Source organism: Martes martes, assembly GCF_963455335.1.
Source record: "Martes martes genome assembly, chromosome: 10".
Lineage (NCBI taxonomy): Eukaryota > Metazoa > Chordata > Mammalia > Carnivora > Mustelidae > Martes > Martes martes.
Genome location: NC_137898.1, coordinates 16,954,524 through 16,979,799, shown reverse-complemented (window position 1 = coordinate 16,979,799; position 25,276 = coordinate 16,954,524). Strand labels below are relative to the sequence as shown.

The 25,276-nt window shown below is 37.0% G+C and overlaps 1 protein-coding gene across 1 annotated transcript; it reads left to right on the top strand.

The window, feature by feature from the left end:
- Window positions 1-14,770: 14,770 nt before the first annotated feature.
- Window positions 14,771-25,018, top strand: LOC308350766 (olfactory receptor 4C15-like; the record flags this gene model as incomplete). The annotated part of the gene is made up of 2 exons (XM_080816260.1): window positions 14,771-15,688; window positions 24,092-25,018. The coding sequence occupies 2 exons, from the start codon at window positions 14,771-14,773 to the stop codon at window positions 25,016-25,018; spliced, it is 1,845 nt and encodes a 614-aa protein (XP_080672386.1).
- Window positions 25,019-25,276: the final 258 nt, after the last annotated feature.

Sequence of the window (25,276 nt, the reverse complement as noted above, 5' to 3'; positions counted from 1 at the left end):
GAGGAAATTTGGAAAGAACACAAGTACATGGAGACTAAACAGCATCCTTCAAAAGAATGAATGTGCCCACCAGGAAATTAAAGAAGAATTGAAAAAATTCATGGAAACAAATGATAATGAAAACACAATGGTTCAAAATCTGTGGGACACAACAAAAGCAGTCCTGAGAGGAAAATATATAGCGGTGCAAGCCTTTCTCAAGAAACAAGAAAGGTCTCAAATACACAACCTAACCCTACACCTAAAGGAGCTGGAGAGAGAACAAGAAAGAAAGCCTAAACCCAGCAGGAGAAGAGAAATAATAAAGATCAGAGCAGAAATCAATGAAATAGAAACTAAAAAAAAACAATAGAACAAATCAATGAAATGAGGAGCTGGTTCTTTGAAAGAATTAATAAGATTGACAAACACCTGGTGAGACTTATCTAAAAGAAAAGAGAAAGGACCCAAATAAATAAAATCATGAATGAAAGAGGAGAGATCACAACCAACACCAAAGAAATACAAACAATTATAAGAACATACTACGAGCAACTGTACGCCAACAAATTTGACAACCTGAAAGAAATGGATATATTTCTAGAGATATATAAACTACCACAACTGAACCAGGAAGAAATAGAAAAACTGAACAGACCCATCACCAGCAAGGAGATGGAAAAAGTCATCAAATATCTCCAAACAAACAAAAGTCCAGGACCAGATGTCTTCCCAGGGGAATTCTACCAAACATTTAAAGAATTAATTCCTATTCTCCTGAAACTGTTCCAAAAAATAGAAATGGAAGGAAAACGTCCAAACTCATTTTATGAGGCCAGCATCACCTTGATCCCAAAACCAGACAAGGATCCCACCAAAAAAGAGAATTACACAACAATATCCTTGATGAACACAGATGCCAAAATTCTCACCAAAATACTGGCCAATAGGATCCAACAGTACATTAAAAGGATTATTCACCACGACCAAGTGGGATTTATTCCAGGGCTGCAAGGTTGGTTCAACATCCACAAATCAGTCAGTGTGATACAATACATTAATAAAAGAAAGAGTAAGAACCATATGATACTCTCAATAGATGCTGAAAAAGCATTTGACAAAGTGCAGCATCCCTTCCTGATTAAAACTTCAAATGTAGGGATAGAAGGCACATACCTCCATATTATCAAAGCCATCTATGAAAAACCCACCGCAAATATCATTCTCAATGGAGAAGAACTGAAAGCTTTTCCGCTAAGGTCAGGAACATGGCAAGGATGTCTGTTATCACCACTGCTGTTCAACATAGTACTAGAAGTCCTAGCCTCAGCAATCAGACAACAAAAAGAAATTAAAGACATCCAAATTGGCAAAGAATAAGTCAAACTATCACTCTTTGCAGATGATATGATACTATATGTGGAAAGCCCAAAAGGCTCCACTCCAAAACTGCTAGAACTTATACAGGAATTCAGTAAAGTGTCAGGATATAAAGTCAATGCACAGAAATCAGTCTCATTTCTTTACACTAACAACAAGAGAGAAGAAAGAGAAATTGAGGAGTCAGTCCCATTTACAATCGCACCCAAAACCATAAGATACCTAGGAATAAATCTAACCAAAGAGGCAAAGAATCTATACTCAGAAAACTATAAAGTACTCATGAAAGAAATTGAGGAAGGCACAAAGAAGTGGAAAAATATTCCATGCTCATGGATTGGAAGAACAAATATTGTGAAAATGTCTATTTTACCTAAAGCAATCTACACATTTAATGCAATCCCTATCAAAATCCCATCCATTTTTTTTAAAGAAATAGAACAAATAATCCTAAAATTTATATGGAACCAGAAAAGACCTCGAATAGCGAAAGCAATATTGAAAAACAAAGCCAAAGTCGGTGGCATCACAATTCCGGACTTCAAGCTCTATTACAAAGCTGTCATCATCAAGACAGTATGGTACTGGCACAAAAACAGACATATAGATCAATGGAACAGAAGAGAGAGCCCAGAAATAGACCCTCAACTCTATGGTCACCTAATCTTTGACAAAGCAGGAAGGAATGTCCAATGGAAAAAAGACAGCCTCTTCAACAAAAGGTGCTGAGAAAATTGGACAGCCACATGCAGAAAAATGAAATTGGACTTTTTCCTTACACTACACATGAAAATAGACTCAAAATGAAGGAAGGACCTCAATGTGAGAAAGGAATTCATCAAAATCCTTGAGGATAATGCAGGCAGCAACTTCTTTGACCTCAACCGCAGCAACTTCTTCCTAGGAACATCGCCAAAGGTAACAGAAGCAAGGGCAAAAATGAGCTCTTGGGATTTCTTCAAGATCAAAAGCTTTTGCACAGCAAAGGAAACAGTCAACAAAACCAAAAGACAACTGACAGAATGGGAGAAGATATTTGCAAATGACATATCAGATAAAGGGCTAGTATCCAAAATCTATAAAGAGCTTAGCAAATCAACACCCAAAGAACAAATAATCCGATCAAGAATTGGGCAGAGGACATAAACAGACATTTCTGTAAAGAAGACATCCAGATGGCCTACAGACACATGAACAACTGCTCCACATCACTCAGCATCAGAGAAATACAAATCAAAATCACAATGAGATACCACCTCACACCAGTCAGAATGGCTAAAATTAACAAGTCAAGAAATGACCGATGCTGGTGAGGATGCGGAGAGAGGGGAACCCTCCTACACTGCTGGTGGGAATGCAAGCTGGTGCAACCACTCTGGAAAACAGTGTGGAGGTACCTCAAAAAACTGAAAATAGAACTACCCTATGACCCAACGATTGCACTCCTGGGTATATATCCTAAAAATACAAACGTGGTGCTCCGAAGGGGCGTGCACACCTGAATGTTTATAGCAGTAATGTCCACAATAGCCAAACTGTGGAAATAACATAGATGTCCAACAACAGATGAATGGATAAAGAAGAGGTGGTATATATACACAATGGAATACTATGCAGCCATCAAAAGAAATGAAATCTTGCCATTTGCGATGACATGGATGAAACTAGAGGGTATCGTCCTTAATAAAATAAGTCAATCGGAGAAAGACAACTATCATATGATCTCCTTGATATGAGGAAGTGGAGATGCAATGTGGGGGGTCGGGGGAAGGTAGGAAAAGAAAAAATGAAAAGATGGGATTGGGAGGGAGACAAACCATAAAAGACTCAATCTCAAAAAAACATACTGAGGGTTGCTAGGGGTAGGGTGGTCGGGAGAGGGAGGAGGGGGTTATGGACATTGGGGAGGGTATGTGCTATGATGAGTGCTGTGAAATGTGTAAACCTGGCGATTCACAGACCTGTACCCCTGGGGATAAAAATACATTATATGTTTATTAAAATAAATAAAAAAAAAAGTAGGTCCAAAACTACATCTTCTATTACATAGGTAAGAACTATTCTCACCATTTGTGCTGAAATTATTACCTGTCAGTTCAATTTCATAAATTTCTTCTCTTATTTGTTCTATAGGATCCCCAAATTAATTCACATTGTATAGCTTTATTCATTAAACATATTACTTAGGGATTCAATGCCTGATTTCTTGACACTAACATCTGAAACAAATTTTGATCTTACTATTTTTTTTTTTGAGATCAAGGTTTTTGAATTTACTTTATTTATTTATTTTATTAACATAGAATGTATTATTCATTTCAGGGGTACAGGTCTGTGATTCATCAGTCTTACACAATTCACAGCACTCACCATAGCACATACCCTCCCCAGGGTCCATCACCCAGCCACCCCATCTCTCCCACTCCCCTCCCCTCCAGCAACCCTCAGTTGTTTCCTGAGATTAAGAGTCTCCTAAGGTTTGTCTCCCTCTCTGGCCTCATACTGTTCCACTTTTCCTTCCCTTCCCCCATGATCCTGTCTTATCTCTGAAATTCCTCATATCAGTGAGAGCATGTGATAATTATCTTTCTCTAATTGACTTCTTTCACTTAGCACAAGAGCCTCTAGATGATCTTACTACCTTTTTTATAGGACTTGCTGTTACTAATATTAGCTTATAAATTGTATAATTATCTCTATATTAGAATTTTAAAATTCAATACTATTCATGATACAAAGGCATAGCAAAATAAAGTAAAATGTTGCCTTTGTTTGGAGAAGAATATCTGCCTAAAAAGCTATTGCAAGCATCAGATTTATGGAGAAATACTAGATGAACTTGCTTCCTATCTCACTGAGAAAAGCTAAGCCATCAGAAGAACATTTCCATAGTCATAACTCAATCTACCAGCATCTGTTCAAATATATACTACCTTCCTACCTTCTCCAATAAACACATTACCTTGCTCCTATCCAAAGGCAACCAATCTCTTTATAATATGATTTCTGAGTCTCACTTCCTTATCACTTACATAAATGCAAATCTTATTTCATCTATATTTCCCTTACTAATGAGTCATTTGCTTCAGCAAAGAAGCAGTCTGTCATTTCTTTTATTTATTTTTTTTTCATTTCTTTTATTTTTAAAATAAAAATAAAAGATCTTCCCTTGATCTTATTTCCTTTATCAGCCACTACTCCATTTCATTGTCTCCTCTTTGTAGCAAAACTTAGGAGCTTTCCAATTATCTCTGTTCTCTTTAAACCTTTTCCAGGCATACTTCAGTACCTAGCACTGAAAATGCTATTCTCAAGGTCACCAGGGAAATCTGTATCCCTAAATTGAATAGTCTTTCCTTATTTCTCATCTTATGAAGTCCATCATTGAATCCAGTCTTCTGTGGTATTTCTTCCTACATGACCATGATTCAGAAATTATTACTTCTAAGTTAGGCTTCTTTCTTGAGGGTGATTCTGGAAATCCATTCTTCTCATGGCATTTCCACTTGAGTGACTAATAGATTCTTCCCCAACTCTAAACCCACTCCACTCACAATATTCCCTATTTCAGAGGATGGCATATTGGCCTCTCTTTCTTTATACCACAACCAGTTTTATCAGGAAATTCTGTTGGCTCTACCTTCAATACATATTCCAAATTCAACCATGTTTAATCATCTGTTTTCTAGTCCCAAGCCACTGTCATCTTTCATCTGAATGATTGCAATTCCCTCATACCTACTTTCCTTTTATTTTTAACTTGGCATCCTTTGCTTTAATATTGTATTGTTAACACACCACTCATAAAAATCCTTTAAACCCATAAGTCATATGATAGCCACTCCTCTACACAATACTTTGAAATGACTCTTCATGTCACTCAGGCTAAAAGCTAATACCTTTCTAATTACTAAAAATCAAGTAATTAATTGCCCTGTTATTATTCTGATCTCCTTGCTTACACCTAAACTCTGAGTGGCTCCACTCTGAGTGGTTACTCTGGCATCTCTCTGTTCCCCTTACTGGCCAGTTCTTTTTTCCTTTTCTCCTCCTCCTCCTCCTCCTCCTCCTCCTCCTCCTCCTCCTCCTCCTCCTCCTCCTCCTCCTCCTTCTTCTTCTTCTTCTTCTTCTTCTTGTTCTTCTTCTTCTCGTCTTCTTCTAATAACATATAATGTGTTATTTGCTTCAGGGGTACAGGTCTGTGAATCATCAGTCTTACACAATTCACAGCACTAACAATAGCACATACCCTCCCCAATGTCCATAAACCAACCACCCTGACCCTCCTCTCCCACCCTCAGTTTGTTTCAGAACGGCTAAAATTAACAAGTCAGGAAATGACAGATGTTGGTGAGGATGCAGAGAAAGGGGAACCCTCCTACACTGTTGGTAAGAATGCAAACTGGTGCAGGCACTCTGGAAAACAGCATGGAGGTTCCTCAAAAAGTTGGAAATAGAGATACCTTATGACCCAGCAATCACACTACTAGGTATTTACCCTAAAGATACAAATGTAGTGATCTGAAGGGGCATGTGCACCTGAATGTTTATAGCAGCAATGTCCACAATAGCCAAACTATGGAAAGAACCTAAATGTTCATCAACAGATGCATAGATAAAGAAGATGTGGTATATATATATATATATATATATATATATATATATTATGCAACCTTCAAAACACCCAAAATCTTTCCATTTGCAATGAAGTGGATGGAACTAGAGGACATTATGCTGAGCAAAATAAGTCAATCAGAGAAAGACAATTATCATATGATGTCTCAGATATGAGGAATTTGAGAGGCAGGGCAGGGGGTCATGAGGGGAAGGGAAGGAAGAATAAGGCCAGTTCTGTTCTTGCTGTGGGGACTTCATATAGGCTAGTCCCTTAGACTGGAGTACCTTCCTCCAGTCATCTGCATGACTAACTCACTTTATGTTCATAGATGAGAAGAACTTATGTCTCTGATAGTACTGCCATTAGGCCCAGGCAAGCAAAGCTTCTGTTCTTGACTATGCACTTGGAAGTGCCTTCTGTGAAGCTTTTTGTTCTCCAGTGTCTGGGACTGGACAGTGATTTCTGGTGGGTTACTCCTTCCTGGACCTGATTGCATGGGTCTCATCCTTATTTCCTCCTTTAGGGTGCTCTTCAACTCCCTGTGCTACTCATCAGGTCAACCAAATGCCCTAGAACCTCTGGATTCTGCACCTATGAATTATCCCAATTTATATGCCATGAACCTTGGCTTGAGGAGGGCCATGTATCAGGAAGAGGCATTATCCCAACATACAGGGGCTCTGGAGAGAAAAAGAAGAAATGGGTTCTATCTGAAAAAGTAGACAGATGCTTAGACACCAGGAAGAATCTTTCTGTGTTTTAATCGGACAATAAGCAATACGAAAGTACCTCCTCTTTCCATGTAATTCTAGAACTCCATCAATAATTCACTATATCTCACACTGGGTATTCACCTAGGCAGAGGTCCTTTGAAAAATTTGACTGGCTCTGCCCAGCAAGGTCCTGATGTTGAGACACTATTTTCTATGATGAATTAATAATATTCTTCCACCAGAATGACAAAGTGCATTTTCTTTTTTTTATTATTAAATTTTTTTATTTATTTTCAGTGTAACAGTATTCATTGTTTTTTTACCACACCCAGTGCTCCATGCAATCTGTGCCCTCCCCAATACCCAACACCTGGTTCCTCTAACCACCCACCCCCCGACCCTTCAAAATGCTCAGGTTGTTTTTCAGAGTCCATAGTCTCTCATCGTTCACCTCCCCTTCCAATTTCCCTCAACTCCCTTCTCCTCTCCATCTACTCTTGTCCTCCATGTTATTTGTTATGCTCCACAAATAAGTTAAAACATATGATACTTGACTCTCTCTGTTTGACTTATTTCACTCAGCATAATCTCTTCCAGTCCTGTCCATGTTGCTACAAAAGTTGGGTATTCGTCCTTTCTGATGGAGGCATAATACTCCATAGTGTATATGGACCACATCTTCCTTATCCATTCATCCGTTGAAGGGCATCTTGGTTCTTTCCACAGTTTGGCAACCGTGGCCATGGCTGCTATAAACATTGGGGTACAGATGGCCCTTCTTTTCACTACATCTGTATCTTTGGGGTAAATACCCAGCAGTGCAATTGCAGGGTCATAGGGAAGATCTATTTTTAATTTCCTGAGGAATCTCCACACTGTTCTCCAAAGTGGCTGCACCAGTTTGCATTCCCACCAACAGTGTAAGAGGGTTCCCCTTTCTCCACATCCTCTTCAACACACGTTGTTTCCTGTCTTGCTAATTTTGGCCATTCTAACTGGTGTAAGGTGGTATCTCAATGTGGTTTTGATTTGAATCTCCCTGATGGCTAGTGATGATGAACATTTTTCCATGTGTCTGGTAGCCATTTGTATGTCTTCATTGGAGAAGTGCCTGTTCATATCTTCCGCCCATTTTTTAATGTGATTGTCTGTTTTGTGTGTGTTGAGTTTGAGGAGCTCTTTATAGATCCTGGATATCAACCTTTTGTCTGTACTTTCATTTGCAAATATCTTCTCCCATTCCGTGGGTTGCCTCTGACAAAGTGTATTTTCATTGAAATTGATAAACTGATTCTAAAATTTGTATGTATGTGTAGCTATGTTTGAACAGCCTTGGCAATAAAACCAGTGTGAGCAACATAGACCTAGGGGACAGGATTTTCGACATACCTGAACATACCATAAAGATCTGGTTAGTAAACATTTTCCTATAGGTCTGTTAATAAAGAGCTTTAAAGAGTGGAAGAAATGGCCCAGAGATTAAGCCATCTATCTTTGGAAATGTGGTATAAGTTTTGTAAATTAATGAATAATGAAGACAGAATTTTAAATCTGAGGGTAGAATGGTTTATTGAATTAGTTCTGGGAGGGCAAAATGCTATTTATCTGCCTCTACTCGATACCCCCATTTCATACATTTCTTTGTGACTGTCTCTGTCTCTGTCCTCTCTCATTTTTGATTTATAAAGTTTTTTTTAAACTTCAACTAATATTTGCACAAATATATATCAAATATTATATTGTTATGTTATCTGTCTCATCCCATCTTCACACTATTATTTCAGTGTTATGCCACTCATTTCCTCTAATAGAATCAAATAATTAGTGATGAAGAAAACAGGGCATGGGATCAAGTAGAAGATGCCAAGTGTGGTTTGAAGTAGGGTCCAGAGTTCCAGGATTAATTGCTGAAGCCCTGCTGTTGAGTCATGTGTTTAGAAGATCATCTTCTCTAGGAATGTAGTCCTGGTCAGATGGTTCTTCTTGTCAGGGAAACTCTCTAAAATTTCAGTTAAGAGGAAATAATGCTTGTTCCTTAGTACCAAAGATGAATAACACTTGTCCCTTAATACCACAGGTAGATAACACCTGTCCCTCAATACCACAGGTGAAGGCACTTCTGCATGTTCACTTTTCTGATGAATCAACCCCAATTCTGCTTCTTTTGTCAGATGTGAATAGACATAAAAATAGGCAGGATACAAGAGTGTGTAGAACAACAGGCTCCTGTGTATGGACCCTCTCTGAAAGGACATCGTGAGCTAAGTCTACGTTTCCCACAAGCTTCAATCCCAGGGCAACCTAGATTCAGAGTATACAGACCTGCCATTCCTTCTCTTTAAAAAAAAATGGAAAAGAGAAAAATTCCTTTAATCTTTAAAAATTGTGTGCTTTAGTTTTAAAGTGATGTCATATATAGCTTAAGCACTGAGGAATAAAAAAGTAGATTTTAGATTAGTCTATACATTTTTGCACATTATTCATAAAGTGTGTTAATCTTTAACAAGCACCTGTTGCTACTCTAATCCCAACACATTACAGGTCCTTGTGGATTGATGTTGTACTTCATCCCAGGACTCAGCTCTTGTATTTGGTAAGCACATGAGAATTTTGCCTTAATGCTGCACAGAGATATTGTATTCCATCCCAATGCACAGTTTTCTATTCCTGAATATGAAGGGAATGGAAAGTGTCTTTAAATAGGAACCCAGGAGAATTTGGAAAAAGAAAAAAAAAGTAGAAACTTTAATTGGTTGGAGACATAAAAGATTTGCAAATACTTGATCAAATCAAACCACAGGAAACTGTGTCTTGAAAAATCATACTGATGGGAAATTGCCAAACCCTGAGGAGAACTGAGAAACAATTCTACAGGGTCATGTCCTCTCAGGGATAATTCTTTAAATTGAAGTTGGAAATCAAGGAGGAAACTTTTGCTTCTTTACTTTTTTCCTGGAGACCATGTTGAAGATTGATAAGTTGTGGGGAGCATTCTCTACCTTGTCAGCCAGAGTTACTCTTTCTCTCCCTCTTACATGTACAAGTAAGACTTGGAAACACACTTCATGTTTTGGGTAGCCTTTGAAGAACTTTTCTGTTCAGCATAGGAGATTGCCATCACCAGAATTTTCAAGAAACTGACAAATGGTAAGATTTATATTGCACATTTTGCATTTTCAGGGAGGATTTTAATGTGTAATGTAGTACTTAAAAAATGCTGTTGTTCAACTACTAAGTTTAATGCAAGCATGCGTCTATCACTTAGCTGTGTACCTTGGGCAAGCTACATAACTTTTTCACTGTGAGTCTTCATTTTTAATCTAGATTATATATTAAAAGTCTCAAAGGATTTGGAAACAAAGTAATTTATGTGGCATTCACAGGACAGCAGTTGACAAAATAATATGTGCTCAATAAATAGAAGCTCTTAAAATGCAAACATTTTTTAGAGGGTTAGGAGTACCTAATACAGGGCCACCTGGGTGGCTCAGTGGGTTAAAGCCTCTGCCTTCGGCTCAGGTCATGATCTCTGGGTCCTGGGATCGAGCCCCGCATTGGGCTATCTGCTCCACTTGGAGCCTGCTTACTCCTCTCTCTCTGCCTGCCTCTCTGCCTACTTGTGATTTTTATCTGTCAAATAAATAAATAAAATCTTAAAAAAAAAGGAGTACCTAATACATTACAACTAATAAAGTTAGAACTTATTTAGTTTTTTATCTTCAAGTTAAATCCAAATGATGATGAAATGCAGCATGTACCTATTTTGGTGCTAGTCATGTAATCCTATTTTTTTTTTTGTTCTTTCTGATTATATTCTCATATATAATTCATCTTCTAATGCCTTTCTTATCCTGATATTTTAGGTTAAGAGGTGCATTTTTTTGAGTCTGCAAGGAATACTGGAGCACCATCAGGCAAATTTAAGTGCTGTTTACTATTTACAGAGTTATATATAATACACAACTCTATAGTCCCACAACAAATTCCTAACAAATGGCACAGAGAAGGACATTAAGAGTTAAGGACATTAAGAGTTAAGGACATTAAGGACATTAGGCAAGTATCTTATTGAAATCAAAGAACAGAGGTTTCTGATTTTAATGCATGTCCACTTATTTATATCTAAGTGCACTTGATGCCAAAAATAACATTACATTTCTGTCTCAGAATATTTCAAGAATATTTAAGTGGCTGAATCTCTGCACTGCTTTGGTGCTAGTTGTTGGGGTTTGTCTCTCTTAAAGTGAGATAAATCTCTAAGACAACAGAAAAAAGAATGCTCAAGCATCCTTCAGGAAGACACAGGTGGAAACAGAGAAAGCTTTTTATTTTTTATTTTTTTTCAAATTCCAGACACAGTAAGAGTATAAAATAGTAAAAGTATAAAACATTTAGTGGAATCAGCAGAGAAATATTGATAAAAGAGAAAGGGAACCCAGATTGTAGGGAATAGAATATGCTTCATTAGAAAGATAAAGAATAAATTTTTTTATTGCTGAAGAAAATAATGATTCCCAAATCAGAAATAGAGTGGATTGTAGGATTTTAGGGAGAATCATTAAGAATGGAGTTTTAATCTACTCTTTTAATTTGTACTAACTATGTTTTTAAAATACATGCAAATTGGGGCACCTGGATGGCTCAGTGGGTTAAAGCCTCTGCCTTCAGCTCAGGTCATGATCCCAGAGTCCTGGGATCGAGCCCCGCATCAGGCTCTCTGCTCAGTGGGTGGCCCGCTTCCTCCTCTCCTTCTGCCTGTCTCTCTGCCTACTTGTGATCTCTGTCAAATAAATAAATAAAAATCTTTAAAAAAATATATGCAAATTGTCACATGCACTAATTTAGTTTGAAATATAATTGCAAAATTCTACTTATAATGGTGACCTTACTATTAATTCATCAAGTAGTTTCTGTTTTTTTTGTGTGTGTGTTTTTTTGTTTTTTGTTTTTTTTTTGTTATGTCTTCCTCCACAAAACTAATGGATATAAGCACGATGTGAGAGCAAGAATTCAGGAGAGAAATCATAAAGTAAAGACATAGCCTTGAAAAAATTATCAGTGACAATATAGAATCTCTAAAGGCAGAAATGAGATCTAATCTGGCCAGACTAAAAAATGCTATGAATGAGTTGCAGTATAAAATGGATACTCTAGCAACCTGGTAAATGAAACAGAAAGAGAATCAGTGATCTAGAAGATAAGCTGATGGAAAGAATGGAAGTTGAGGAAAACAGAGATAGGCATCTAGAAGCATATGAAAAAAGGATTAGAGAAATTAATGATGACATAAAAAGTTCCAATGTCAGAATTCTTGGGATTCTCATATAGTTTTAAAAATATACTTGAAAGTTGAAACAGGAATTTCTATTATTTTCAGAATGATTGATGCTAGAATTAGTTTTGTGCCAAAATGAATGGGAAGGAAATAGTGGGCAAAACGGTGATTGGGGAGGCAAAATTCCCCACGTCACAGCCCAGGAGATGGTTCACAGTTCCACTTACAGCCACGAGGGTCCTTGAGCAATCTCTGGTGCACCTCCATTGTACTGAAGAGTATGGCTATTGAGAAAGGATAGACCTTTGAATCTTTGGGAAAGTTTGGGCCATAATACACCTATTTATGAAAAACATAATAGTTCAACATTTTTAGTTTATGAAGCTATGTTATGTTATGTTAGTTCCACCTCCACAAATTAATTATACTGGACACTTGATAAAATGATTCTCAAGCCCCCTCTCCTTTTTTCTGAACAGCTAAATTGATGGAAAATGATGGTGTTGTGGATTTGAAGACTTTTAGGGGTGTCTGGGTGGTCCATTGGCTTAAGCATCTGACTGTTGCTTTCAGCTCACATGGTTGATCTAGTGTCTTGAGATCATGCTCTGCCTTCGACTTTGCATTCAGCATGGAGTCTGCTTCAGATTCTCTCTCCCACTCCCTCTGCCCTTCCTGCTCATACTCTCTCTCGAGAATAAATAAATCATCTTAAAAAAAGTAAACTTGATTTTTAATTTTAAATTCATAGTTCTTTTTTATTACTAAATAATTTAAATTTTGCTTTATTCACTCACTTCCCTTTTTTTAAAGATTTTATTTATTTGACACAGATCACAAGTAGGCAGAGAGGCAGGCAGAGAGAGAGTAGAAGGGAAGCAGGCTCCCTGCTGAGCAGAGAGCCCGATGCGGGGCTGGATCCCAGGACCCTGAGATCATGACTTGAGCCAAAGGCAGAGGCTTTAACCCACTGAGGCACCCAGGTGCCCCCACTCACTTCCTTTTTATCTTATATTCTATTTTAAAAAATTTTATTTATTTTTAAATTACTTTTCAGTGTTCCAGAATTCATTGTTTATGCTGTTCTGTCTAGATACTTATTGAAATCTTCACATCTTGATTTTAAGGTTATTTTAACACATCTGTATAAATGGGCAGAGTTACTATACATTTGTTGCTTTTCTCATTTTACATATTATAAAAATCCTTCACCATTCCTGTCCTCACATTACTAATTAGTGTTTTACTGACAGCATCAGATGCTATCAATCTGTAATAGTCTAAATTACAGAAGCATCCTCCTATTGTTGACCACATTAGATATTTCTAAATTTTCATTATTATAAATGGCACAACATCATCTTCCATTGTAAAAGTTTTACCACCCTATTTAACTTTTAGAATATCTTTGTGGTAGGAGTTCCTACTATGAGGAATACAAATATGTTTATTATTCTGGAAATAATGCAAAAGACTTTTCCGAATGATTACATGAGTGAAGCAGTTTCACTGCAATTTTAGAATTAGTATATTTTTAAAAACCATGATTTAAAATAAAAAAAAACATATTTTACCTTATGATGGATTAAAATTTCCAGCTCACTTTGTGTGTGTAGAGACTGGGTAATCAAAATCCCAAACTGTTGCCAATTTGTATCTGTGAGTAATTGGGGCATTATCTTCTGATTCTGCACTCATTTGTTCTGTGTCCTTCAACAAAGGGCCTCATCCAAACATGAACAAGGGTATCAGAAGGCTTGAACCTCTACAGGTGGATGGAGAATTGAAAGGCCAACCTGCTCTGCATTCTTGAAAGAAAAGGAAAGTTCTTGTTCCTTTCTGTTGACACAGTGGGAAGGACTTGGGTGTTAGAACTAAAGTTTCTCTATTAACATCCCAGATCTAGCATCTATTCTCCTTTATCTTTGTATGCATGAGTTTCCTACCAGTAAAATAAGGATAAGACCTAACATGGACTGTATCCTAGGCAGTAGGCACAGAACATATATATACATATATTTTTTTGGTATTATTTAACTTAGTCAATGTGGCAACACTCTGGTATAGGTATTTTTTTTCTTCTAAATTCCAGTTCTTATTTTAAAGTGATGAAAACAACAACAGCAACAACAAACCAAACAACTCAACACATGGATACTTGTTCTTTGTTTGTATGGAGATTTCCCATGTATCTTTCTCTTTTGTAAGGAATGAATGAACTCATTTTAAAGGCCCCGTTCATTTCAGATGTTTAAAGAAATATTTGGAGAGTAGCCATGATTTGCAAGTGTCTCTTAACATGAATGTTATTCTTCTGTTTGCAGATCAGGCAAACTCCTAGCAGGGATAACATACAAATGCCCTCTGCTCCTATTCTGTGCACATGGGTGGACATGATGACTCCAGTGCCATGCTCCTTTCCTTAGAACCCTTCTCAACAGTTCACTCCAGGAAGCCACTGCTAAGTGACTAGAGTTGGTAATTGAGATAAACTATTTCTCCACAGGTGGATACCTCCTTTTCCCCTTATTGTAGCTCTGGCTATTTTAAAGTATTTAATAATATTTAAAAATAGTATTTTTCTCTTCCTCAATTCTTCCTGACCTTCCAATAGCACCTTCAAAAAATTTGGAATTTTGTGTTCTTAATGATGCTAGAAATACAGAAGATAATTTTTCATGTGGAGGCACCAACTTCTTAATGACTACTGTATCACATTGCACTGGTCTGAAACACATTTTTCTTTCTCATAATTGTAGAATTTACATGTTTCTTCTGGCAGCTTTGAGCTTTCCCTTGGAAATCATGCAAAACCAAAGCTTTGTAACTGAGTTTGTCCTTCTGGGGCTTTCACAGAATCCTAATGTTCAGAAAATAGTATTTGTTGTGTTTTTGTTTGGCTACATTGCAACTGTTGGGGGCAACTTGCTAATTGTGGTGACCATCAGAAGCAGCCCAGCACTCCTTGGTTCCCCCATGTACTTCTTCTTGGCTTTCTTGTCCTTCCTGGATGCCTGCTTCTCCACTGTCATTGCCCCCAAGATGATTGTGGACTCCCTTTATGAGAGGAAAACCATCTCCTTTGGAGGTTGCATGACCCAGCTCTTTGCCGAACACTTCTTTGCTGGGGTGGAGGTGATTGTCCTCACAGCCATGGCCTATGACCGCTATGTGGCCATTTGTAAGCCCCTACACTACACAACCATCATGAACTGGAGGCTCTGTGGGATTCTGATGGGTATAGCCTGGACAGGGGGTTTTCTGCATTCAATCATACAAATTCTCTTTACTTTCCAGCTGCCCTTCTGTGGCCCCAATGTCATTGATCACTTCATGTGTGATTTGTACCCATTACTGGAGCTTGCCTGCACTGACACTCACATCTTTGGCCTTTTGGTGGTTGCCAACAGTGGGTCTATCTGCATCATAATATTCTCTTTGTTGCTTGTCTCCTATGTTGTCATCTTGCTCTCTCTGAGAACCCATAGTCCTGAAGGGCAGCGGAAAGCTCTTTCCACCTGTGGATCTCATATTGCTATTGTGGTTTTGTTCTTTGTCCCTTGCATATTTGTGTATGCACGACCTCCATCTGCTTTCTCCTTTGACAAAATGGTGGCTATCTTTTACACCATCCTAACTCCTTTGCTCAATCCTTTGATTTACACTTTCAGGAATAGGGAAATGAAAAATGCCATAAAGAAAGTATGGAACAGACTGATGGTGGTTTGTAGTGACAAATGAAATATTAAAGTTTAAAAATAATTGTGAAGAATAAAAGTTAAATTTTTGAGACAAAAGATTTGTGTGTTTGGGCCTCTTTAATAGGTGCTTATATAATGAAAACAAAAACAGAAACAAAAATAAAAACACAATGACCCAGTAATATGGGGCTATGAAAATATTTTCACCCTTAGATCAGTTATCAACTCTGATTTGGTAATTCAGCATCTTCATAGTAAATTAAAAGGAGTTGGAGATTACGTTTTCTTAAAATCTAAGATTCAATAAAAGATTATAAATAGAAATTATCCTTCAGGACTCTTGACACTCATCCCATGCTTTGGTAAATTTGTGAGTAATGAAAAAAAAAATCTGAGAGATTAGAAAGAGAAATGTACACTATTTCAAGTGAGAAGAAGCTTATGTGTAGGATATTGATCTTTGTGATTGATTCAGATTCAAGAATGGAAGAGATCAAGCATTCTCAGAAACTGAGCAGTAGGAGTTCCTACATCATATGACTATGTTCTGAAAAAGAGGAACTCACAACTTGGATTTCATGACCCCACTTCCCCATCTACTCATATTTATTTATTTTTAAATTTTTTTTCTAGAGAAGTTATTACTTTCTGATATGCAGATATAATTTATTTAATTTTCCTATTTTTAATTTTTTTTGTCAGCCTCCTCTCATGGACTGTAAGCTCTAGGTGAGGCAGGGAATATTTTTTTCCTGTTTTTGGTTCATGATATATCATGATGTATCATATCTTTTACATTAATACACTAAGGTGTCATGTTCGGCAAAGGAATGTAGTTTTTACAGATATTAAATCTTGAAAATGGTAATATATTATTATTGTATGTGTGTATATATAAATGTGTGTATATATATATACACATATATATTCATATATGTGATATACATATATATACATATATATTCAAATAGAAAAGCCATTGTTCTCTATGAACATTCTTATTCTTCACTCTCTGTCCATTCTTTCATTGTGTACAAAAACAAATCTTGCTCTCAGTGATCTGAGTTTTAATCGTAAAGTATTTCTGATCACATTAAAATCATCTATTCCCTCGAATTTTCACTGTGTTAGTTGCATTTATCTAGCCAGAATTCCTGAGTTATTCATTGGAAACCTTCCCTTGTAAGATACAACTTTAAATGAACAGAGTATAAATCAGGGCCCTGATTGATGCTAAGTTGAAGACAGAGTTGGCTCAAACTAGGACAAACCTCAGTTGGCATTTGTTCTATTTCCACACAGTTTCCATGATGGGATGAGCATAGTCAAGTGAATTCAGGAAATCCTGGAATTGTTTTGACAGAACCTGGAATCCAGATGTCATCCAGTCTTTTTTTGGTGTACAAGAAATTTAATGAGCACTAAAGGTCATTTGACTCAGAGATTGAAGAAGCTTCAAGAGATTGCTGACTCACCTTCTTGCCTTTGGCCACTTTAGGATATCCTTGCAAACTACCCTCCAAAAATTTCCCACCAGAAATGGAGAGCTTAATAATTCCTTCAAAATAAGAAGTTCATTTAGGACTTTTGGACTGGGAAGTTTAATGCAGGGGCTTGTTTATTGTCAGTTACTGTTTTCCAGGCCAAGAAATCTTATGACATTACTGTGCATATCATATGAACATAAAAGAGATTTAGACTTGTACTTAAGAGATGTGGATTTTAGGCTCAGTTCTGTTACCAATTAGCTGTGGAACTTGGTGGGGTATTTCACTTCTTTGTTTCTCAGTTCCTCATGTTTAAGTAAGATTAATAAAAACAAATGAATATTTCTTCTGTGCTTTCTCTGAGCCAGGGATTCATTATTTTCTATGTTAGATATTTTAAGATTTACAGAAGCATTTTAAAGGTAGGTCTTCATATTCCCATTAAATTGATGGAGAAGCTGAGGTTCTAATATCTTAAGTGACACAGCCAAAAACCTTCCGCAGGATTCTTCCAGTCCATTTGTGATAAAACAGACCAGGTTTTGTAGTGTGATTTTCTCTGACATTTCTGTGAAATACCAGGGCTTGATGGTTGCCACTAAGCCTTTCAGCAAGATGGAAAGGCATTGTGCAATCTTTTGTGGGATCCTCTCACCTCCATTCCTGTCTCCACATTCTATCCTTCCCCTGTAGCCTGCATGACTCAGCTCATCCCGATCGAAGGTGCCTAGCCAATAGTGACATACTTGGTAGTTGATAATTGGACCAAATATCCAGAGCGCTGGGTAATAACATGATTTGCCACATGAAAAGTAATTTTTAATGTGATCTATATAATCTTAAGTAGGTTATAACCATTCACAAGCAACTTTCTCTCTGGTAGTTGGGAGGGCATGTATCTTTTAAAAATATTTTATTTATTTACACATTTATTTATTTATTCATTTATTTATTTGAGAAGGAGGAGAGAGAGAGCAAGCAGGGAGAGGAGCAGAGGGGGATGAAGAAAGAGACTCTGATGATTGCAGAGCAAGACACAGGGCTGGATCTCATGACCCTGAGATGATGACCTGAACCATTATCAGGAGTCAGAGACTTAACTGACTGAGCCACCCAGGCACCCCGGGAAGGACATATATATTTAAAAAGAAAAAGAAAATACAGAAGAGAGTACACAAGACATGTATTCAAAAATTCTTTTTCTTTCTTTCTTTCTTTCTTTCTTTCTTTCTTTCTTTCTTTATTTCTTTCTTTCTTTCTCTGTCTTCCTCTATACATTGAATTAGGAACATAGGTAAGATTAGGAATGGGAGAACTGAACATTAATATTAAAAATTAAGAAATAATGAGGGTGCCTGAGTGGCTCAGTCAGTTGAGTGTCTGATCTTGATTTCAGCTTAGGTCGTGATCTCATGAGATTGAGCCCTGTGTAGGGCTTCACTCTGGGCATGGAACTTGCTTGAGATTTTCTCTCTCCCTCTGCCCCTCCTCTCACAACTCCTGTGCACTCTTTCTCTCTCAAAAATATGAAGGAAGGAAGGAAGGAAGGTAGGAAGGAAGGAAGGAAGGAAGGAAAAAGAAAGAAAAAGAAAGAAAGAAAGAAGAAAGAAAGAAAGAAAGAAAGAAAGAAAGAAAGAAAGAAAGAAAGAAAGAAAAGAAAGAAAGAGAGAGAAAGAGAGAGAGAAAAAAGAAAGACTGGAAAATGTTATTATCAGTTGACTTTTCCTAAGAGAAAATTGGAAATTAAAGAAGGTGAAAAACTTGCTTAACATCACATAGAAGATATTGGTGGGGCCAGGACACATGCCTGTCTACCAGACACACTTCATCTATCTAAGCCTTTAACTGGTTTCAAAAACTTTCAGGCCTCTATAAGAGATGGGTTTAAGCAAAGCCTATGGAGAAGAAAGCAGAGTTTTCTCTCCTGCAGTTCACAGTGAGTTGAAGCTAACTAATTGGCCCCAAAGCATGTGTTTGCCCATGGACCATCTGAATAAGTTAACACATTGGACATCCTTTGGGACTGTGTTGGGAGTAATGGTTTTCCTGGAGTTCCTGAGGTTGAATGCCTGCCTTAGACGTTCGTAAACTTGGGAGGGAATTGCCATAAATATGCAGTGCTATGGAATAAATCAGTTACTTCATGTGTTTTCCAAAAGAGCGACTCTGTGAACAGAAGTGGCTTCAGAAGAATTTCTCTCTCAGAGTGCAGGGATAAGGTTCCTTCACAAAGTTTTGAGGAACTGAATTAATAAGTTTCTCTTTTTCATAAACATCTCCCCTGCTCCAATCTAGACCTTGTTTTTGTCTGACTTAGTGCTTCTGGGGAGGAACTGTGTGATGTAAGGCCACATGCAGAGTCCCCTTTCTGCATAAACTCTCTACATCTAATCACCTCTTATGATAAAACCAGTGATATACCTCAGTGAAGTACAGTTTGCATGTTTTATTCAAGCTTCATATGATTCACCTTCTAAGTAAATTGAAGTGGAAGATACAAAAAAATTTACTCTATTGGAAGTCATCTATTTCCTCATAAGCAAAGAGGTAAGTTTTTCAGTCTGTCTGAGATCATTCCTTCACATTGCCTTGTCAAGACTGATCTGATGGAATCTATACTCAGAGTGTTTCCTAACAAATGATGAAGTTCCTGGACACTATTTCCACCCATGAGGGGCTGAGATGGCCCAGGGTTCCCAAGCCTTCCCTAGCCTCAGCAGAAGGCTTTACTACCTTTCAAATAATCTATGCTTAATGTAGGGATAGGGTAGAGCAGGAAACTTCAGAATGGCATTGTGGCCAACTTGGCAGAAGTTTCTATCTTGAGGGGTCCCCTGATTTGAAAAGTTTTAGGTCAGTGGTGATGTTTCTGAGATGGAATATAAGGTAGGAGTGCATTTTCTATATTCTTGGGTTTTTAAGACCTTTTTAACCCCTTGTTTATGACCCACGACTACAACTTTTGTCTGGTTTTGGGGTGAGAGATCACGGGGTGGGTCAGGAGGAAAGAAGCTGAACTCTCCAATGAAAACTTGGGTCAAATAACCCTCTCCACCATTTTTTGCTCACCTCACTTCTTTTGTATGTCTTTTGTGTCTTATTCCCTAACTCTTCAATGCCTGGTGTCTGTTCACTCTCAGTCTCCTCTTTCCTGCTCTGACTATATTCTGTATTTTCCCTGTCTTCCTCTTCACCATTATTCATTTGGGTATCTAATTTTCCATTTTTCTCACCATGCAGTTTACAGAACCTGATTTTTGGAGTCAGGACCTGGAGTTAAGGTATCAGTTGGCATCCTCTGATGGCTCAGGATTTGTCTTCTCTTGGATGCAACCTACGTGATGATAGAGATTTGTTGTTTCATATGCTGCAATGGCTGAATGCTAGAGAAAGAAAATGTTATCTAGTAGCATCCCATTCTAGTTGTAGCCTGACTGTACTGTACTCAGTGAAACTTTCTTGATTGCATACAGATTTCTCTATGCATAAAGCAAGAGGCCACACCTACCTTGCAAGAAAACATGCAGGTCAAATGAAATAACAAAAGAAGAATATTGTTTAAATGATGTTTGAAGATTATAAAGCAAGAATAATATATAATATATATAATATATAATATATTATATATAATATAATATATAATATAGAATCGCCTTATTGAATTGTGATATATATATATCTATATTATATATATTACAATTATATATATATTACAATTATATATATTATATATATTATATATATAATAATATATATATTACAATTCAATTCATTTCATTATATATATATATAGATAGATAGATAGATAGATAGATATAGTAGAGGCAGAAAGCTATTGACCTGGGAAAACCAAGGGAAGACTATTGGTACCAATATAATTTGAATTGTAAAATTTCAACAGGTAAAAGTAAAAATTAAAGATTATAGGAATTTAAAAAAAGCATACTCTGTTAACATGATATCATCCAAAATCAGGGAGATAGGACAATATGGAGTGTGAGGAAATGATGACTGAATTCACTGATAGAACTCTGAGTGGTGGTGTTGATCTCACATAATGTATACATCTGTAAGTGCTACTTTCTTGTTTTAATGCCCTCAAATTTTTGCTTTTTTTTTTTTTTAATTTGCTTTTGGCCTTCTTTTTGCTTATTTAAAATAAAAGAAAATAGAACCACCTCACCTGGCTTTCATGACTGTCCAATATCTGCCCCCAAATTTCTGTTACAACCATTTAATTTAATGAGACTATAGGTTTATGGTGCTCATCTCTATGTTAACCTGAAGCTATGCATGTTTCACCCTCTATATTTTATGGACGATTCTCACTTAACTTCACAGGCAAGCCCTCCCTCCCTTTGGGTCCATCCCTTTTCTAATGTTTCTTCCTCTTGTTCTCCTTCTCCTTCTCCTCCTCCTCCTCCCCCTCCTCCTCCTCCTCCTTCTTCTTCTTTTTAAGATTTTATTTATTTATTTATTTATTTTTGAGAGACAGAACAAGTGGGGAAAAGGGCAGAGGGAGAAAATATCCAAACAAACTTTTGCTGAGCATGGAGCTCAACTGGGGAGCTTGATCCCAAGGTCCATGAAATCAGGAACTGAGTAAAAACCAAATGTTGGCCCTTTAACTGATTGAGCCACCCAGACACCCTAGGAATCTGATGTTTCAAAACAAAGTAATCATTGTATATTCGTTTCTTTTCTATAGCTGTCAGAGATCATTGGGACTGCCAATCAGAGCTTTTAATTATAATATCTCTAGTTTATCTTTCTACACTAATATTATTTTAGCTGGATGACAATTAAGTTTTAAGTTTCATTTACATATAGAATTTTATTGGGATAAATGGAGATTTGAGTAAGTAATTTTAAAATATATATTATACTAAAAGAAAGCGAGTATAAACTTATGAATACTAGTGTTTCAGAGAACTCTGTTGGAAACTCCAGTTTACATATTTAGAGCCCTTACTTCACTTCTTTGTAATTTTTTTTTTGTTTCGTTGTTTTATTTTATTTATTTTAATTTAATTTTTCCTGTGTTCCAAGATTCTTGTTTATGCACCTCACCCGGTGCTCGATGCAATACATGTCCTCCTTAATACCCACCCCCAGGCTCACCTAATCCCCCACTCTCTTCCCTTCCAAAACCCTCAGTTTGTTTCTCAGAGTCTACAGTCTTTCATGGTTTGTCTCTCCTTCTGACTTCCCCCAACTCATTTCTCCACTCCAACTCCCAATGTCCTCTGTCTTATTCCTTATGCTCCACAAGTAAGTGAAACCATATAATAATTGATTCTCTCTGCTTGATTTATTTCACTCAACATAATCTCCTCCAGTCCCATCCATGTTGATACAAAAGTTGGGTATTCATCCTTTCTGATGGTGGCATAATACTCCATTGTTTATATGGACCATGTCTTCTTTATCCATTCATCTGTTGAAGGGCATCTTGGCACTTTCCATAGTTTGGTGATTGTGACTATTGCTGCACTGAACATTGGGGTACATATGACCCTTCTTTTCACTATGTCAGTATCTTTGGGGTAAATACTCTGTAGTGAAATTGCAGAGTTGTAGGATAGCTCTATTTTTAATTTCTTAAGGAATCTCCACACTGTTTTCCAAAGTGGCTGTACCAACTTGCATTCCTACCAACAGTGTAAGAGGGTTCCCTTTCCTCCACATCCTCTCCAACACTTGTGGTTTACTGTCTTCTTGATTTTGGCCGTTCTAACTGGTGTGATGTGGCATCTCATTATGGTTTTGATTTGAATCTCCCTGATGGCTTTTTGAAACTTCACTGAACAGCCAGTTCATAATCAAGGGAACTTTGTACATATGGAACCAAAATTCACTTGGTATTATCACAATGTGTGTAATTCTTATGTAGTTAACAATCTTATCTAGAGGTATGCTATCCTTCCTGCTTGGTTGTAAAGAAGCTGAGGACATATTTCTGTGCCATTTACATAGATTGTGGATATGAGTATGCATTTAGTGCATACTGACTGACAACAGACTGATCTGATGTTGTTATTGATTCATTGAAGGATTGATGATTTACCAGAAAGAGTTTCTCAAAACACATACCAAAATAAATTCTGATTATTTGGCAGCAATATTAAAAGTCACAAATGTATTATAAGACAAAATAAAGATAAATTGTAGTAATTTCCTAAACAGAAGTAATAAATGTAAAATTATGACCACCATGACCCTGAATCTGTGGAAGTAATTTTTTCTTAAAGCATAATCCAAACAAGATACTCAAGAGGTCAGGAATAATAGTTGCAAGCTCATGTCCAAATCAAGGAATGTGTTTTTTAAAAGGTAGTCTCCAAGTGTATATGTTTTAAAGTTATAAGGGATATTATTTTTAATATATACACCATATATGATTATATATAAATATATATACATATATAGATATATACATTACAAATATATATATATTTATATTATGTATATAATGTGTTTTATATATTACATGCACTTAATACACCTAAGTATATACTTATTAAAGTATCTGTTAGAGTGTCTAATTGTCAAATGAAGAAAAGGCTTTAAGACATTAAAGTCATCTGATCAAGATCATACAGCAAAGTCATTAGTTCTCAGAACTTGGCAGAGCTCACAATTACTTGAGAGCTTTGTTATCCCTGAAAATCTCAGTCCACATAAGAAGACCTTCAGTTAATGCTCATGGTTAAATCATGGACATTAACATTAAAAGAACAGAATAAAACACAAAAACAAACCAAAAAAAAAAAAAAAACCCAAGGTTTTCCAAGTGATTTCAATATGTGAAGAACTGAGAGCCATTGGTTTATGTGTTGATGGAATTAGAACTATAAAAGTGCAATTCTGAATCAATTTCACCACTATTTCCAGGTCACTATTTCTCCAAATTTCTCTGCAGATGAACAATTTCTACTCTCACTGTAATGATGGAGTTAAATAGCAGTGTGAATGAGTTCATTCTGTATGGGCTAACACAGAATGTTCTAAAGGAAAAAGTTGTGTTTGTGGTCTTCTTGTTTCTATACCTTGCAACTCTGATGGCAAATTTACTGATTGTGATGACCATAAGATACAGCCGGACACTTGGGAGCCCCATGTACTTCTTCCTCTTCCACTTATCCTTTGCTGATGCCTGTTTCTCAACAACCACTGCTCCTAGGATGATAGTAGATTCTGTATCTGAGAAGAAAGTCATCTCCTACAATGAGTGCATGACCCAGATTTTTGCAGTTCACTTCTTTGGGTGTTTGGAGGTCTTGGTGCTTGTCTTCCTGTCTTTTGATCGTTATGTGGCCATTTGTAAGCCCCTGCGGTACATGACTATCATGAGCCAGCGAGTCTGTGATGCAATGGTGAATCTGGCCTGGGTGGTATCTTGTATCCATTCTTCTTCACAGATTTTCCTGGCTTTGAAATTACCATTCTGTGGACCCAATGTTATTGATCATTATTTCTGTGATATAACACCTTTGCTGAAACTTGCATGCATGGACACATACACAATCAATTTACTCATAGTTTTTAACAGCGGGGCTATCTGCATGGTAAGTTTCATTGTCCTGCTTACCTCTTATATTTTTATCTTACATTCTCTGAATAACCAGAGTGCAGAAGGAAGAAAGAAAGCCCTCTCCACCTGCACCTCCCACATTATAGTTGTCATCTTATTCTTTGTCCCATGTATATTCACATATACTCGTCCTGTAACTACATTTCCAGTGGACAAGATGGTGGCTGTATTTTACACTATTGGGACACCCTTGCTCAATCCTCTGATTTACACTCTGAGAAATGCAGAAGTGAAAAATGCCATGAGGAAGTTATGGTGCAACAAACTCTGACTTGAAATGGGGGGAAAAAGAAAAAAGCAGAGGACTCCAATGTCTAATTCTGTAACAACTTAAATAAAATCGGGCTGATAGAAATGAAAAAAAAAAGTTTTCATCCCAATATGGACAATTGAATCTTCTCCCAGTAGGATGCTTGTAAACATAGGTGGAATGACCACAGGAATGACCACAGAGCACAGATCCATTTCATTTTAAGTCAGCATCATAGAGTGTCACACTATCAAATACAGTAGTATTTGTGGGAGATAA